This window comes from Mytilus edulis, chromosome 6 (assembly GCF_963676685.1).
Source record: "Mytilus edulis chromosome 6, xbMytEdul2.2, whole genome shotgun sequence".
In the NCBI taxonomy this organism is placed as follows: domain Eukaryota; kingdom Metazoa; phylum Mollusca; class Bivalvia; order Mytilida; family Mytilidae; genus Mytilus; species Mytilus edulis.
The window spans coordinates 3,691,959-3,706,143 of NC_092349.1; the positions used below are offsets into that span (position 1 = coordinate 3,691,959).

At 34.5% G+C, this 14,185-nt stretch overlaps 1 protein-coding gene across 1 annotated transcript; it reads right to left on the bottom strand.

Moving 5' to 3' along the window:
- Positions 1–1,434: 1,434 nt before the first annotated feature.
- LOC139529004 (uncharacterized) lies at positions 1,435–12,932 on the bottom strand. Its single transcript, XM_071325241.1, has 4 exons — positions 12,751–12,932; positions 11,784–12,086; positions 3,128–3,226; positions 1,435–1,607 (listed from the first exon to the last, which is right to left on the bottom strand). The coding sequence occupies exons 1-4, from the start codon at positions 12,782–12,784 to the stop codon at positions 1,435–1,437; spliced, it is 609 nt and encodes a 202-aa protein (XP_071181342.1). The 5' UTR covers positions 12,785–12,932.
- Positions 12,933–14,185: the final 1,253 nt, after the last annotated feature.

A 14,185-nucleotide genomic window follows, 5' to 3' on the forward strand; every position in this document is an offset into this window, starting at 1 on the left:
TTTTATGTTATTTCGAAATTATGTCTATGGGCTCATTACAAAATAACGTCCGCCAATCAGAAGACGCGTTACATCCAAAATTAAATTATTGTCAAATGTTACAGATGAAACAGATGAAACAGATTCAAATACAAATAATCATATTTGTGAATTTCTATATCTTTGTGAAATGACATAAGATTTTCATAAAATTCTACCATTATGTCTTGTATAAACTGTTCTAACAACATTTGGAGATCTACTGTGTTAAATAGAACAATTATATAATTGTTTTCATTTAATGATGATTGACAATAATAGAGATTATCATTTTCCTTTTAAACTATATAAATACATGTAAGAAGATGTACGATGAGTGTTAATGAGACATCTCTCCATCTTAGACACAATTGGTAAGATCATTATAGACCTTCACTAGTATAAACAGTCCCTTATGACAAAAAGTCAATGTCCCATGCACATAAAAAAAAAATCAAATCACATGGAAAATTTGCTTTAAAAAAATGCATGTCCCATATTCACATGCACGGGACCCCTACAGTGTAAAATTAAGACATATCCCTAACATGATACAAAAATGCATCACCATTCCCTTCGTTACAAACCAACAGAAAGTTGCTTGATTTGTCATAATGAATTCCTCTCGGGTACACCAGACCATCCTTCTCAGTAAGTAGTTCTTTATATTGAATACCATCCGGTGATATAACTACAACATTGCAGGAGCTATAAGAACTCACATACACATTGCCAATCCCATCTATTGTAATTCCTTTAGGCTCCCTTATTTTATCATCATTTAAAAACTTCCATTTGACTGAGCCATGCAAGTCAAAGCAAAAAATATTAGAAGAAATGTCATCTATTAAAAACAATCTGTCTGTATCAGTTGCTAAGCACTGTAGTGTACGGATATCTCTTGATTTTGGACATAAAAATGATCGGATTATATATCCTTCCAGATTAATTACATCTATAATGCACTTCACATGCACCACATAGATAAACAACAGACCGTTTTGATACGATATTCCTTTGCTGCCATTATCCCTTGTTCTAATTTCATTCTGTACGTGTCCTGTATTGATACTGATTATCTGTATCAACGATTTATTATTTAAAACAGCAACATCTTTGTCGTTAATTGCTGTTATACCTTGCGGTACACCAGACAATTTGATATCTCGCTCAAAACTGCCTGTATTTTGGTGGATAATTAGGCTCTCGGTAAGGGACGACATCAAAAGTTCACATAGTTTTTTCACTGACCCCCCCCCCCCCCCCCCCCCCCCCCCCCCTCTTAACTTAATTTGGGAAAAGTTGATTGACCAATAGGGATATATGTAAAATCGATTTTAGATTAACAAAACTTGCAGCAATGTTGACCCCCCTCCCCCCCCCACCCCCAAACTATTTGATTCAAGTTTTTTTATCCTACATCGATCTTTTGATGTCGTCCCTAAAATTATCAACGAAAACTACAAATTCACCAATGATGACGCAATCGATGATTTTTAAATCTTTCTGTTTTCCATTTCCGTTAATTTTCATTGTACCCACTAAAACGGCTTCCAACTGTTGAAGCCTTTCAAGTGGTGGCAGTTCATCTGAATAAAAGATTCATAATTATTTGAAGTATTCATGAATATCAAATATTTGTTCATATTGGACAAATCATAATTAAAAGACATATTTTCATTCATTATTGTGAAAAATTAATACAACATTAGTTGTCTGTACTGTGACATGTCCAAGTTTCCCTTTTCGTTTTATATTTCCCACAGCCTTATGCGGACAACACGTATAACTGGAATTTTTATCAACAGGCTTAGAGTTTGTCAAATACATTAATTTATTAACTTAAAATAAATGATAAATTGTCCGTTTTCTACAATTCCAGGTGTTTTAGAGATGGTCATTAATATAAAAAGGTCGAATACAGAATTTTAACTTCCAAAACCGTGTCTCAGATTTCCAAAAACATAAATAGAACAAATTTTATACCCAATTGAATTTAGTGATCTCTTATGAATTGATGTTGCAAACTTCATTAAAGATTTATGAGAGAATGAAATACAATAGGAAAAATCTGAGACATGATTTTGGAGGTCAAACTGTGTTGTGCAAGAATCTATAAAATATTTTGGGAAGCTATGAATAACAAAGAAGCTAAATTCATTCAAGCATGGACATCACAATATAGCAACTAATTACATAACAATTAATTATGTAATAATTATGTCATAATGAAATTATCACAATTTGAAAGATCATTCTTCTTTCTTTTGGTACCTCATTTATAAAATTTAAAGAAGGATGAGTGGAATTAGATCAGTTTAAAGATGTCTGATTGGGGATGAAAAATCTTTGTATTGTGCTACCTTAATAGTAACCTTATAAGCATAAAAATAGATATATAATATACTGCCCTATCAATTTTCTATGCAAACGATAATGGTGTAATCTATCAATTTTCCGGAAGAAAGCACTGTTATTATTTCACTTGCATATTTGGTCATAAATTAGGGTAAGAAACTTTTGCTAATGTCTTTTAATGCAACTAGTTGTAGATATAGAAGATGTGGTGTGAGTGCCGATGAGACAACTTACATCCAAGTAACAATTTAAAAAAAAGTAAACCGTTATAGTGTTTATTTCCTAAATATAGTAACACTGCTATACATTGTACAATGTCAATTTCATCATGGGACACTTTTTCCACAATCAGGGATTCATTTAGAGATGAAAATATGTTTGACATATATTGATATATTGATTTAAAAAGCTATCAATGAATTAATTAAAGTTGCAGTATAAAAACAATATTAGGTTAATGTCAGAAAAATATAAACTTTTTTATATTCGGCACTCAACTGGGGACGGACTCAGTAAAAACTCGCTCTTTCCTCAGTTTCTCAGCCTCATACATAAAAGTAAATAATTTTCTGACTTTTTCTGACATTGACCTAATATTGTATATTCAAGTGTAAGAAACGTGATATATATCTAATGTATATTGTGATGCCTTTTTATTTTTGCCGAATATTTGAACCAGATCATTAGTAAGGTTCGCGTTGATGAATCATTAGTTTTATGTATATTGTTTTGTGGACTGTCGTTTACTTACCAGTAATTTCATTTTTTGTTCCTGTCTGGCCATCATGTAAAGCTGTAGAGTTGTCAGCATGTTTTACTGCATGTTCACCATTTATCTCACTATTCCCTTCTGAAAAGTATTTTTTTTTAAATAGTGTACTATTAGATATAGGAAGAATTTGTATGAGTGACAATAAGACAACTCTTCATCCAAATGACAATTAATAAAAGAAAACCATTATAGGTCAAGGTACGGTCTTCAACACGGAGCCATGGTTCATACCGAACAGCAAGCTTTAAAGGGCCCAAACAAATACTATTGTAAAACCATTCAAACGGGAAAACCAACGGTCTAATCTATATAAAAACAAGAAACGAGAAACACGTATGAACTGCATGAACAGACGACAACTACTGTACTTTAGATTTCTGACGAAGGAGAGGTGCAAACATATGCAGCGGAATAAAACGTTTTAATGGTACCAAACCTTCTCCCTTTTTTGAAACAATAGTAATACATCACAACATGAAAAACACACTATAAACATGATAAAATAACAATTGGAAGGCTTAACTTAATAAAAAAAAACGCAAATTAACACACAATGAACGAATACATTTGATTTTCAATACCTGAATGCACATACATAGTCAATAAAAATTATCAGGGATAAATAACTATGGTCAAACGTAAATAAACAGGTTTAAACAAAGTTAAAGTAAAAAGTATGAAAACCAGCTTTATAAAACTGTTTGGTTTTTTGTTTTCCTTTCCTAAACACTTACTTTTAACATTTCTATACAATAAAGAAAACAAGTACACATCGTTCATTTTTCCTTAAATTAAGTACACTGCAACAATATGTTTAAGACCACAAGTCTTGATAACATAAATGTTCGTTTTACAGATAATGCATATTTTCAAGCAGTTCAAACTGTGCATCTCTTTTAGCAAATGTTTTCCTTTCTATTTATGAATCCAAAGTTATGGCGGATGTTTTTAAAGACTGATTTTTGCAGGTAGTCATAATTATATATACATATGTCAAGAATATAATACAAATGAAATACAAAGTGATTATAGATTATAACTGACAAATAAACTCTGAATTAAAGAACTACTAAGTAGTATCTTAATAAATTTAAAGAATGAAGCATAACAAATTAAAAATTCTATGAAATACAACTGAAATATAAATTTCATACCCGCCTCATACAAACATATTCCACCATAAGGGAATGGGAGGGAGGGTTTTGAAAAAAAGAACAAACGACGAAACTCAATGTTCTTTAACAAATTAGCTACGCTGATAGAAGTTTCAACGACAAACTAAGACATATTTAAACATAAAAATTCTAAATTATTAAAATGTTGACTACCTGTTTTCTGGTGTTTCTGAAAAGTGAAAATCAATAGTGAGTTCTACTTTTAATTGAAATCTTTATCCAATATAAATTTCTGTACTGCTTGACCAATAAAAAACGTGTTTAAATTAATTTAGAAAGCAGAGCGACTAAACCTTGACCAGAGATGTGCTCACTGTTAAATGACGTGGGACCAATTGTCCATTTACCAATTCACTAAATAATTTTTCTGATTCCTCATTAATTAATCATTTTTAATCAAAAATTTACATATGAACATTTTACCGTTCAAACTGTTCGTATCTGTGATAACACAATTTAATTCAAGACAGAACCCGACGTGTGTGAGAATATTCATTTATTTATTATTATAAAGAACATTAACAGCTTTATATATTTACGAACTGTTTATACGTTAAATTTTTAGTGGACTAATTATCATTGAACATATTGTAAAATTGAATTTATATTTGTATTTTCAGTTTTTCACCTTTTGGATTGGTAGTAAAATAAAAGTCAGCTCCTGATTGCTTTATCCTTACTTAAACCCAGTCATCTTGGTTACACTAACTGGTCCGGCCAGTACAGTGAAAAAGCTACAACTTGCCTGTTGTTTTTCTTGGATAACGTACGCCACTCCGCGACAGTCACCAGACTAACAACGTAGTTTCAAGGAGAACGTTTCGTGCTTGTAAATTGACAACAACTTGTCTACACATGTCCTGAACAGGAAATACAACGGAGCATCGTTCGTAGCTGTTACCTTGACACTACGCAACACAGCTTGTGCGTCCTAGGCAGCAAACCAACAACGTTGAACAAACATTGCCTACAAATAGTTGATTTACATCATGGATCCTAGTCACGCAGAACAACTAGAAGAGGTCCAGACACCGGAGGGAGATATCACTGAAGAAACAGAAGAAAATCCGTCTAAAACAACAAATTTAGATGAAAATGCCGAGACTAGGCGAGTGCGTGAACTTACCGAAAAGGGACAGGTAGCCTTTATAGAAAAACGTGACAAGATCTATCACGACTTAGAGGCCCTATGGTCAAACCTAGAATCTCGGTTATTAGAAACGACCAAGCCTCCTAACGACCGCCAGCAATTGTTAACAGCACAAGATAAAATTGTACAAGCCTGTACTAATTATCGCAGGCTCACAGACGAGTACTTGAAATTTCTCAAAAATACAAAAACATTAGACAGCCTTCAAGACATTGATACGTGCAAATTTTCAACGGATATCCGAATGTCTAAAGTCGACCTTGCAATTGAAACTTTGCACAAGCATTGCCTTACCTTGACAAAGACTAAATTAACAAAAACGAGGACTTCTAATGGCAAGACAACCTCGCACAGTGGGAGCTCAAACGTCTCTAACATGTCAAGCATAGCAAGGAGAAAGCGTGCCAAGGCAGAGTCCGCTAGATCAAAGATAGCCTTTGCCGAGCAAGAAGCTGCCCTCCTAAAGCAGGATGCCATTTTACAAGAACAGACCCTGTACAGACAAACAGAAATCAAGGCCGATATGGAACAAGAAGCCATCCGTGCAAAACAGGAGGTCACACGTAGAAAAGTTGACGCGGAACAAGAGGCCACGCGTAAAATTACTGAGGCTGTACACATGAAGGCTCAAATGGAACTTGAGGCTGCTCACCTGAAAGCTCGAATTGAACAAGAAGAAGAGCACATCAAAGCTAAAAAAATAACAGGAGGCCGTTCGCAGGAAAACTCAAATGGAACAGGAAGCCGCACGTGCGGTCCGAGAAAAAGCCGAACTTAAGGCCGCTATGAACGTTCTCGCAGCAAAAAGAGAGGCTGCAGCTGCAGAAGCCGAGGCTCGTATCCTGGAATGCGACGGCAGCCAAGCAGTTAGCAATCTCCCTGACGAAACGGAAGACCCTCTCAAACGTGTGCAAGATTTCGTAAATGAACTTCCTGCATCAACTGCTGTAAAGGAAGTAACAGGAACTCAAAAGATAAGACAAAGTCCTGTTAATATTGAGCTGAGTTATGAAGCACAAGCCTTACTTACAAGCTTTAACGACCAGGCAGAATCCTTTCATACATGGAAAGCCAGCTTTAAAAACGTCATAGAGAAACTACAAGTTTCAGACTCGGAACAAATAGACCTACTTATTAAATGGCTTGGACCAGGGTCTGGTAAACATGCCATGAGTATAAGGGCATCAAATGCCAACAACCCAACAAGAGGCCTACACAGACTATGGGAAAGACTGGACGATCGATATGGTGCTCCAATAATGTTGAAGACGTCTCTCGTCAACAAACTTGACAACTTTCCAACACTGACAAATAAAGACAACTCACTCCTGTACGATTTGTCAGATATCATCTCAGAAATAGAATATCACAAAGAAAATCCCAAGCTGGGATGTTTGCTAGCTTACTTCGACTCTTCCAAGAGGGTAAATCCTATTGTGGAAAAACTCCAAGAAAAGTGGATAACAAGGGCTTCAAGATAGATACAAGTCTAAATATGAAGTTGCATTTCCACCCTTCACAGAATTCTCTGCCTTCATCAGGGAAATTAGCAAAATAAAGAACGATCCTGGGTTCATTTTTGGGTCAAGAGTCACACCAAGTACAAAAGATGCTGCGCCAAGGTTCACATCTCAGCCTGAAACAAAAATCAACGTTCGCAAGACAGCGGTCGAACAACGACCAGGAGAGACTGCACAGTAACAAAATCTGTGCATAATACAAAATACCGAACATTCGCTAAATGAATGTCGTGGGTTCAGAGCTAAAACTATAGAGGAACGCAAGGAACTGTTGAGGCAAAATAATCTTTGTTACAAATGCTGTGATTCGACTATGCACAGAAGTCGTGATTGCAACGCGAGTATCAGTTGCAATGAATGCGGAAGTAAACAACACACCACCGAATTACACACTAATCAAGTGTACCAAACCAAAGGTGCGTCGCCTTCACCGCCTAGATCAGTCGACGGCGGAGAGCAACTTGAGTTAGCTGAAACCAAGCTAACCTCTGTTAGTTCAACTTGCACAGATATCTCCAAAGACGGCAACAGTAGTAAATCTTGTGCCAAGATACTTCCTGTGAATGTCTTTCACAAAAATGATCAGGACAAAGTAATTCGCATGTATGCAATTATTGACAACCACAGCAACCGGTCTCTCGTGGCTCCTGAATTCTTCAGCCTATTCCATGTACAGGCTGGAACAAAGAACTATTTTTTTATCCACATGCTCCGGCAGCAAGGTTACTTCCGGTAAACGAGGAAACGGCTTTGTCGTGAAGTCTATACGCTTTATAGATTATATTTATATGATTGTATAGTATATATATTCAATCTGTCTGAACTGATTGAATGCGATAACATTCCCAGTAATCGGAACGAAATTGCTACACCTGAGGATATATTGCAATATCAACACTTGCAAGATCTACAAAAACATATTCTCCCGATTGCTCATTGGAAGAGACCTTATAGAGGCACATCATGTCCTTGATCAACGTCTAGGACCACCAAAGGCTCCATTTGCACAAAAGTTAAACCTGGGTTGGATTATCGTCTGAGAAATACGCTCCGATAAGCAACATGTTCACCTTGAACTTACTACAAAGGAAACAAATCCAACTTGCAGTGTTGTGAAACCACAGACAAAGAAATTACCTGAGTGTTATAAAACCAACACCCAGTCAAATGAAATTCAAACGGATTCGTCTAAACTTTATCCCCGTTTACATGGGCAAACGAAATCAGCGACTTCAATCGTCAGATTTGCAGAAGCCGAAAAGTTCACTTCGGAAGCAACGCCACCAAAAGTGAATGCCGACAAGGGAAAGTACATCCGAAAACATTAAATTCCCAAGAAAAGGTTCAATTCGCCTTTGGATACGCAAGGACAAGAGGAAAGCAGAATAGAGTCTAAGACAGTTCCAACTTAAGTCACAGAGAAAGGGAACATGGCACCTGATGGTCTACTGTATGCCGTAAACGTAAAGGAAAGCGTCCGTCTCGCAATACGTCCTCTTTGGATCGCATATCTGTGTCGAAAGGAGATTCTTCAATCGGAACTACAGCAATGGAGTTGGATCTTAGATCGCCGCGATCTCGTCGGAAACACCACCTTATCTAGAATAGAAGCTGTGAAGTACCCAGCCTCCCCTTGGACTACCTCTAAGTGGAAATTTGGACTGTTGTTATATATTTAACATTTTAATTGTTTTTGATAATGGAATAGTGATGTCAGATAGACCTCAGACGGGGAGTGTTCTGTTTCATTAATCATTTATTCTTCATGTGATCATCATTTCATATTGTTAACGTTTCATTGCGTACATAGCTTTATGTGTGCTTGTTTTATGAGTTTTATACAGGACAGTGTAGGAATCCGTGTTACTTTCCCCTCTCTTCTGAGTGACGAAAACTGCTCAGCGAGTCGTTTGCACAACTACAAGGAACATTCAGCGGACACATTGTCCAAAGAAACAATTCGTGGCTAACCACAGCGAAAGTTACATTTAAATCATTACAAATCATGTTATTACATCAGCAATGAACTATTTTAATATATTTTCCTATGTTATAAAGAAACTATGAACATTTTACCGTTCAAACTGTTCGTATCTGCGATAACACAATTTAATTCAAGACAGATCCCGACGTGTGTGAGAATATTCATCTATTTATTATTATAAAGAACATTAACAGCTTTATATATTTACGAACTGTTTATCCGTATTTTCAGTGGACTTTAATTATCATTGAACATATTGTAAAATTGTATTTATATTTGTATTTTCAGTTTTTCACCTTTTGGATTGGTAGTAAAACAAAAGTCAGCTCCTGATTGTTTTATCCTTACTTAAACCTAGTCATCTTGGTAACACTAACTGGTCCGTCCAGTACAATAAAATTGAGAATGGAAATGGGGAATGTGTCAAAGAGACAACAACCCGACCAAATAAAAAACAACAGCAGAGGGTCACCAACAGGTCTTCAATGTAGCGAGAAATTCCCGCACCCGGAGGCGTCCTTCAGCTGGCCCCTAAACAAATATATACTAGTCCAGTGATAATGAACGCCATACTAATTTCCAAATTGTACACAAGAAACTAAAATTAAAATAATACAAGACTAACAAAGGCCAGAGGCTCTTGACTTGGGACAGGCGCAAAAATGCGGCGGGGTTAAACATGTTTGTGAGATCTCAACCCTCCCCCTATACCTCTAACCAATGTAGTAAAGTAAACGCATAACAATACGCACATTAAAATTCAGTTCAAGAGAAATCCGAGTCTGATGTCAGAAGAAGTAACCAAAGAAAAAAAACAAAATGACAATAATACATAAATAACAACAGACTACTAGCAGTTAACTGACATGCCAGCTCCAGACTTCAATTAAACTGACTGAAAGATTATGATTTCATCATATGAACATCAGGCACAATCCTTCCCGTTAGGGGTTTAGTATCATACCATCATAACATATATGAGAAGAACATAACCCGTGTCATGCCAACAACTGTTTTTAGAATAAATGTGTTTAGTTCCGATGCAAAGACCTTATCAGTGACTCAATATTAACGCCAAAATATGCAATCTTTAATGACTTGACAACAGTATCGTAATTATATCCCTTCTTAATAAGTCTATTCAAAGGTTTTGTAAGTTTCTGAGGTGAATACTGACTCCTTTGTGCTTTATAAAGAATATTACCATAAAAAATTGGATGTGAAATACCTGAACGTATGAGAAGTCTGCATGTTGAGCTATATTTACGAAAGATGTCTTTATACCGATGATAAAATTTAGTAAATGTTTTGACTAGTTTGTGATATCGAAAACCCTGGTGTAATAATTTTTCAGTAATACATAAATTTCTCTCGTTAAAATCTAAAACATTGTTACATACACGAGCGAATCGTACAAGTTGAGATATATAAACACCGTAAGATGGTGACAAGGGAACGTCACCATCTAAAAACGGATAATTAACGATAGGAAATGAAAAATCATCCCTTTTATCATAAATTTTAGTATTCAGCTTTCCATTAGTGATATAGATATCAAGATCGAGAAAAGGGCAGTGGTCATTGTTAGTATTAGCTTTATTTAAAGTAAGTTCAACAGGATAAATTTCATTAATATACATACTGAAGTCGTCATTATTGAGAGCCAAAATATCATCCAAATATCTAAAAGTATTATTAAATTTGTTTATCAGATGTTGTTTCGATGGGTCTTTGCTTATTTTTGTCATAAATTGTAACTCATAACAATACAAAAACAGGTCCGCAATAAGTGGTGCACAGTTAGTCCCCATTGGAATTCCGATAATCTGACGATATACGGAATCCCCAAAGCGAAAAAAAATGTTATCTAGTAAAAATTCAAGGGCATATATAGTATCAAAGCATGTCCAATTAACATAGTTTTTTTGTTTATTGCTACTAAAAAATGACCTAAAAGAGTTTGAACATATATATTCACATTCTGATTTTTTGAATGCCCAATTAATTAGGTGTGTGAATTTGTTCTTAATGAGAATGTGAGGCACAAGGATGTATCATGATAATTATCGTCTATGATCTCGGATTTTAATAAATGATGTATTTTCATATATTTTGGATCCTAATACAGAAAAGGATAAATTTAAGAGTCTTGTTAGCAGACGAAAACAGGATTTTCATACACTGACAAAACAGAAACTGGAAGAACACAGACAAGTGTCTTTGTCAGAGGGAATTGATGACCCGCAAGGTGGAAACGACAATAACATGATGTTATCTAATGACTGTTTTAATCCAATTATTTCAAAGTTCAAATTATAAAAAGGGGTTAGAAACCGTATTAAAACTTTGAATTAAAAATTACGCTGAATTTACAGGAGAGTGTCACAGACCTGCCCATATTGTCAAGAAATTGTCACGTGCTAAAATACAGATTGGCTAAAGTAGCTTTATTTATCTCAATTTTTAAACAAATGGCAAACTTTTTTGTCAACGTTTGTCGACCAAGGTTATAAAGCTCCTTCGAGAAAATATATAACGTGAAAATTACCTCATCATCAAAGATTAAAATCGAAACGCATCTATTTAACATCCACTAATCCTTTCGATTTAGAAAAGTGGCATTCTTTGGTATATGTAATTCCATATCGTTTGTAAGCTCTTCATTGATAATTTAATTACTTACGTTTATATAGCGACGAATTTTTACATTTCAAACAATTGCTACAAATATTTAAGCGAATTTCATAGTAATACTACTGAGTCCATGCCAAGTGAAAAGTTATCACAGCAACAAGAAAACAAATACCTGTATTCTCTGGTATTTTGAAACTAACAACAACTTCAGCATTTTGTTTTGGGTCAGGTGCCGCTTCTGAAAGAATTCCAGACATCATTTTTTTGACTTCGTCTTGCAGTAAATCAACTTGTTTAAGAACTCTCCTCGCTATCTCAGAATAAATGTTAAGATCATCAGGTGAAACTGCCAAAATATTTATATTCATATCAGACGATCCGTTCAACCTTAGGTTGTCAAGATATTCCCAAACTTTCATTCTATTCCACGTGGCTGGTAAGTCAAGTTGTACGAACACAGGTACTCTCTGAAAGTCTGGAATATCAGAGTAAAAGTGTCGTTTATCATATTAATTTACGTTTTTTGATTGAGTTAAGCCTGCCAATTGATATTTTATCGTATATTTTTTCTATGTTGTGATAGTATGCTATTGTTTCAGAAAAAGGAAGAGGGTTTGGTACCATTAAAAAAATTAATCCCGCTGCAAATGTTTTCACCTGTCCTAAGTCATGAATCTGATGAACAGTAGTTGTCATTTGTTTATGTAATTTATACGTGTATCTCGTTTCTCGTTTTTTTATATAGATTAGACCGTTGGTTTTACCGTTTGAATGGTTTTACACTAGTAATTTTGGGGCCTTTTGTAGCTTGTTGTTCGGTGTGAACCAAGGCTCCGTGTTGAAGGCCGTACATTGTCCTATAATGGTTTACGTTTTTTAAATTGTTATTTGGATGGAGGGTTGTCTCATTGGCACTCACAACACATCTTCCTATATCTATTTATACAATCATTCGTATTTTGATGAATATAAATTGTTACAAAATATATTGAATACACAAATGAGACAGCAAAAAGAAAATTGAATGCAAGTGCAACGTACATTACTTTTTACCATGGTAGCATGTCTTTCGCTCTCCATTCATTGCATTCAAATATTTTTAAAAAATAATCAAATTTCTTTCAAAGAAAAGAGCATACCTTCTTTCACTGCTTCTGTATCGTTTGACGTCATATCTTTATCCTTTCCAAAAACCTTGATCAGTATAACAATGTTGTGAACAATAGTTTTAATGTTTCCTGTACAATTAAAAAGAAAGAATGATGAAACAATTATAACAGGACATTAAATGCAAGACATAAATAGACTAATTGATGAAAGAGTCAAAAACATCAATTTTTCAGAAATAATCATTTTTATTCGTTCATCTAACTAGCTTTTTAAAGGGACCATAGTTGTCAAATTCATGTTCCCCGATTTTACTCAAATTCTCATAATTACTCAACAACCATGTTAAACCTTTATCCAAATTATAAAAAAAGTTTAAAATAAACAATTCACAGGGCATGAGCTCGATAATATGTATTTTTGCTTGGTGTTATTAAGTTTTTGACTCCATATGATTAACTATCGAGTTGACCTCCGAAGAACTCCAATGGTCATATAAGCGATATAAACATATATATATATATAAAAATATAAAGCAAACTCGTGCAAAGATTTTTTTTAGCTCTGTTTAATTTCTTAGTAGAGATTAAGATATATGTTTATCGTCGTTTTTACCTGTATAAAAAGGATGTTTTTGTGGATCAAATTAGTCGATCAAATGATTTACATTTGTTTCGCTTTCACAGTATCCTTTAAACATTTAAATAACCGACATGCACAACCAGTGCGTTATCAATATCTAGCTAAAAGGTTAAATTGAAGTTCACGTGAATACGGATTCAATATGAGGTCAGATTATTCACTTGCAAGTGAATAATTAATCATAAATGTTTCTTAGCTTAATTTGACAGATTTGAACCATACTGTTTACTAAAAGCGAATTATTATATCAATGTTTCAATTTCGTTAATGATTGAACAAACAAAAAATAATACTTTTTTTATATATCTCGTAGCTACTGCCCCTTTTAAGACAATTATGGAATTATCATTAGTTTCATTTTACCGACTTTTCAAAGGTTACAACACAGGAAAATCACATTTGATGAATTTCTTGCGTTTGAATCGTTTTTCTAGACTGACCTCATAAAGCAAGAAGTCCTCCTTGGTGAGATTAGTCTAGAAATGCGCTTGTCTGTCTTGGTGGGGTTAGTCTAAACAAAACGCTTAAGGTGCCTTCCTCCTTTTTTAGACTTTGAAGTAGTAGATGGTCTAGATCTTTGATAAAATGTGCAAATTTTGACATTAGTACGCAATCCATGTGTAAGACTTTTCCTAGTAACATGGAAAATTATGCATTTTATCATATTTACTGCTGGTTTTTTTCTTTAATTAAAAAACATTACTTTTGGTTGATTTTTTATCAGCGTTGCCACATAAGAGATAACTCAGATAGTAGAAGAGATAACTAAGTTATAGTAAATTTTATAACAAAAAATAGTGTGGATTTACCTATTTTAGTATGTAG

Excerpts from the sequence above, each read along its gene's own strand:
- LOC139529004 (XM_071325241.1), bottom strand. The coding sequence starts at position 12,784 with ATGACGTCAAACGATACAGAAGCAGTGAAAGAAG. Across the intron at positions 12,087-12,750 it reads TACAGAAGCAGTGAAAGAAG|ACTTTCAGAGAGTACCTGTG; the intron begins GTATGCTCTTTT and ends CTGATATTCCAG. Across the intron at positions 1,608-3,127 it reads AACAAAAAATGAAATTACTG|ATGAACTGCCACCACTTGAA; the intron begins GTAAGTAAACGA and ends TCTTTTATTCAG.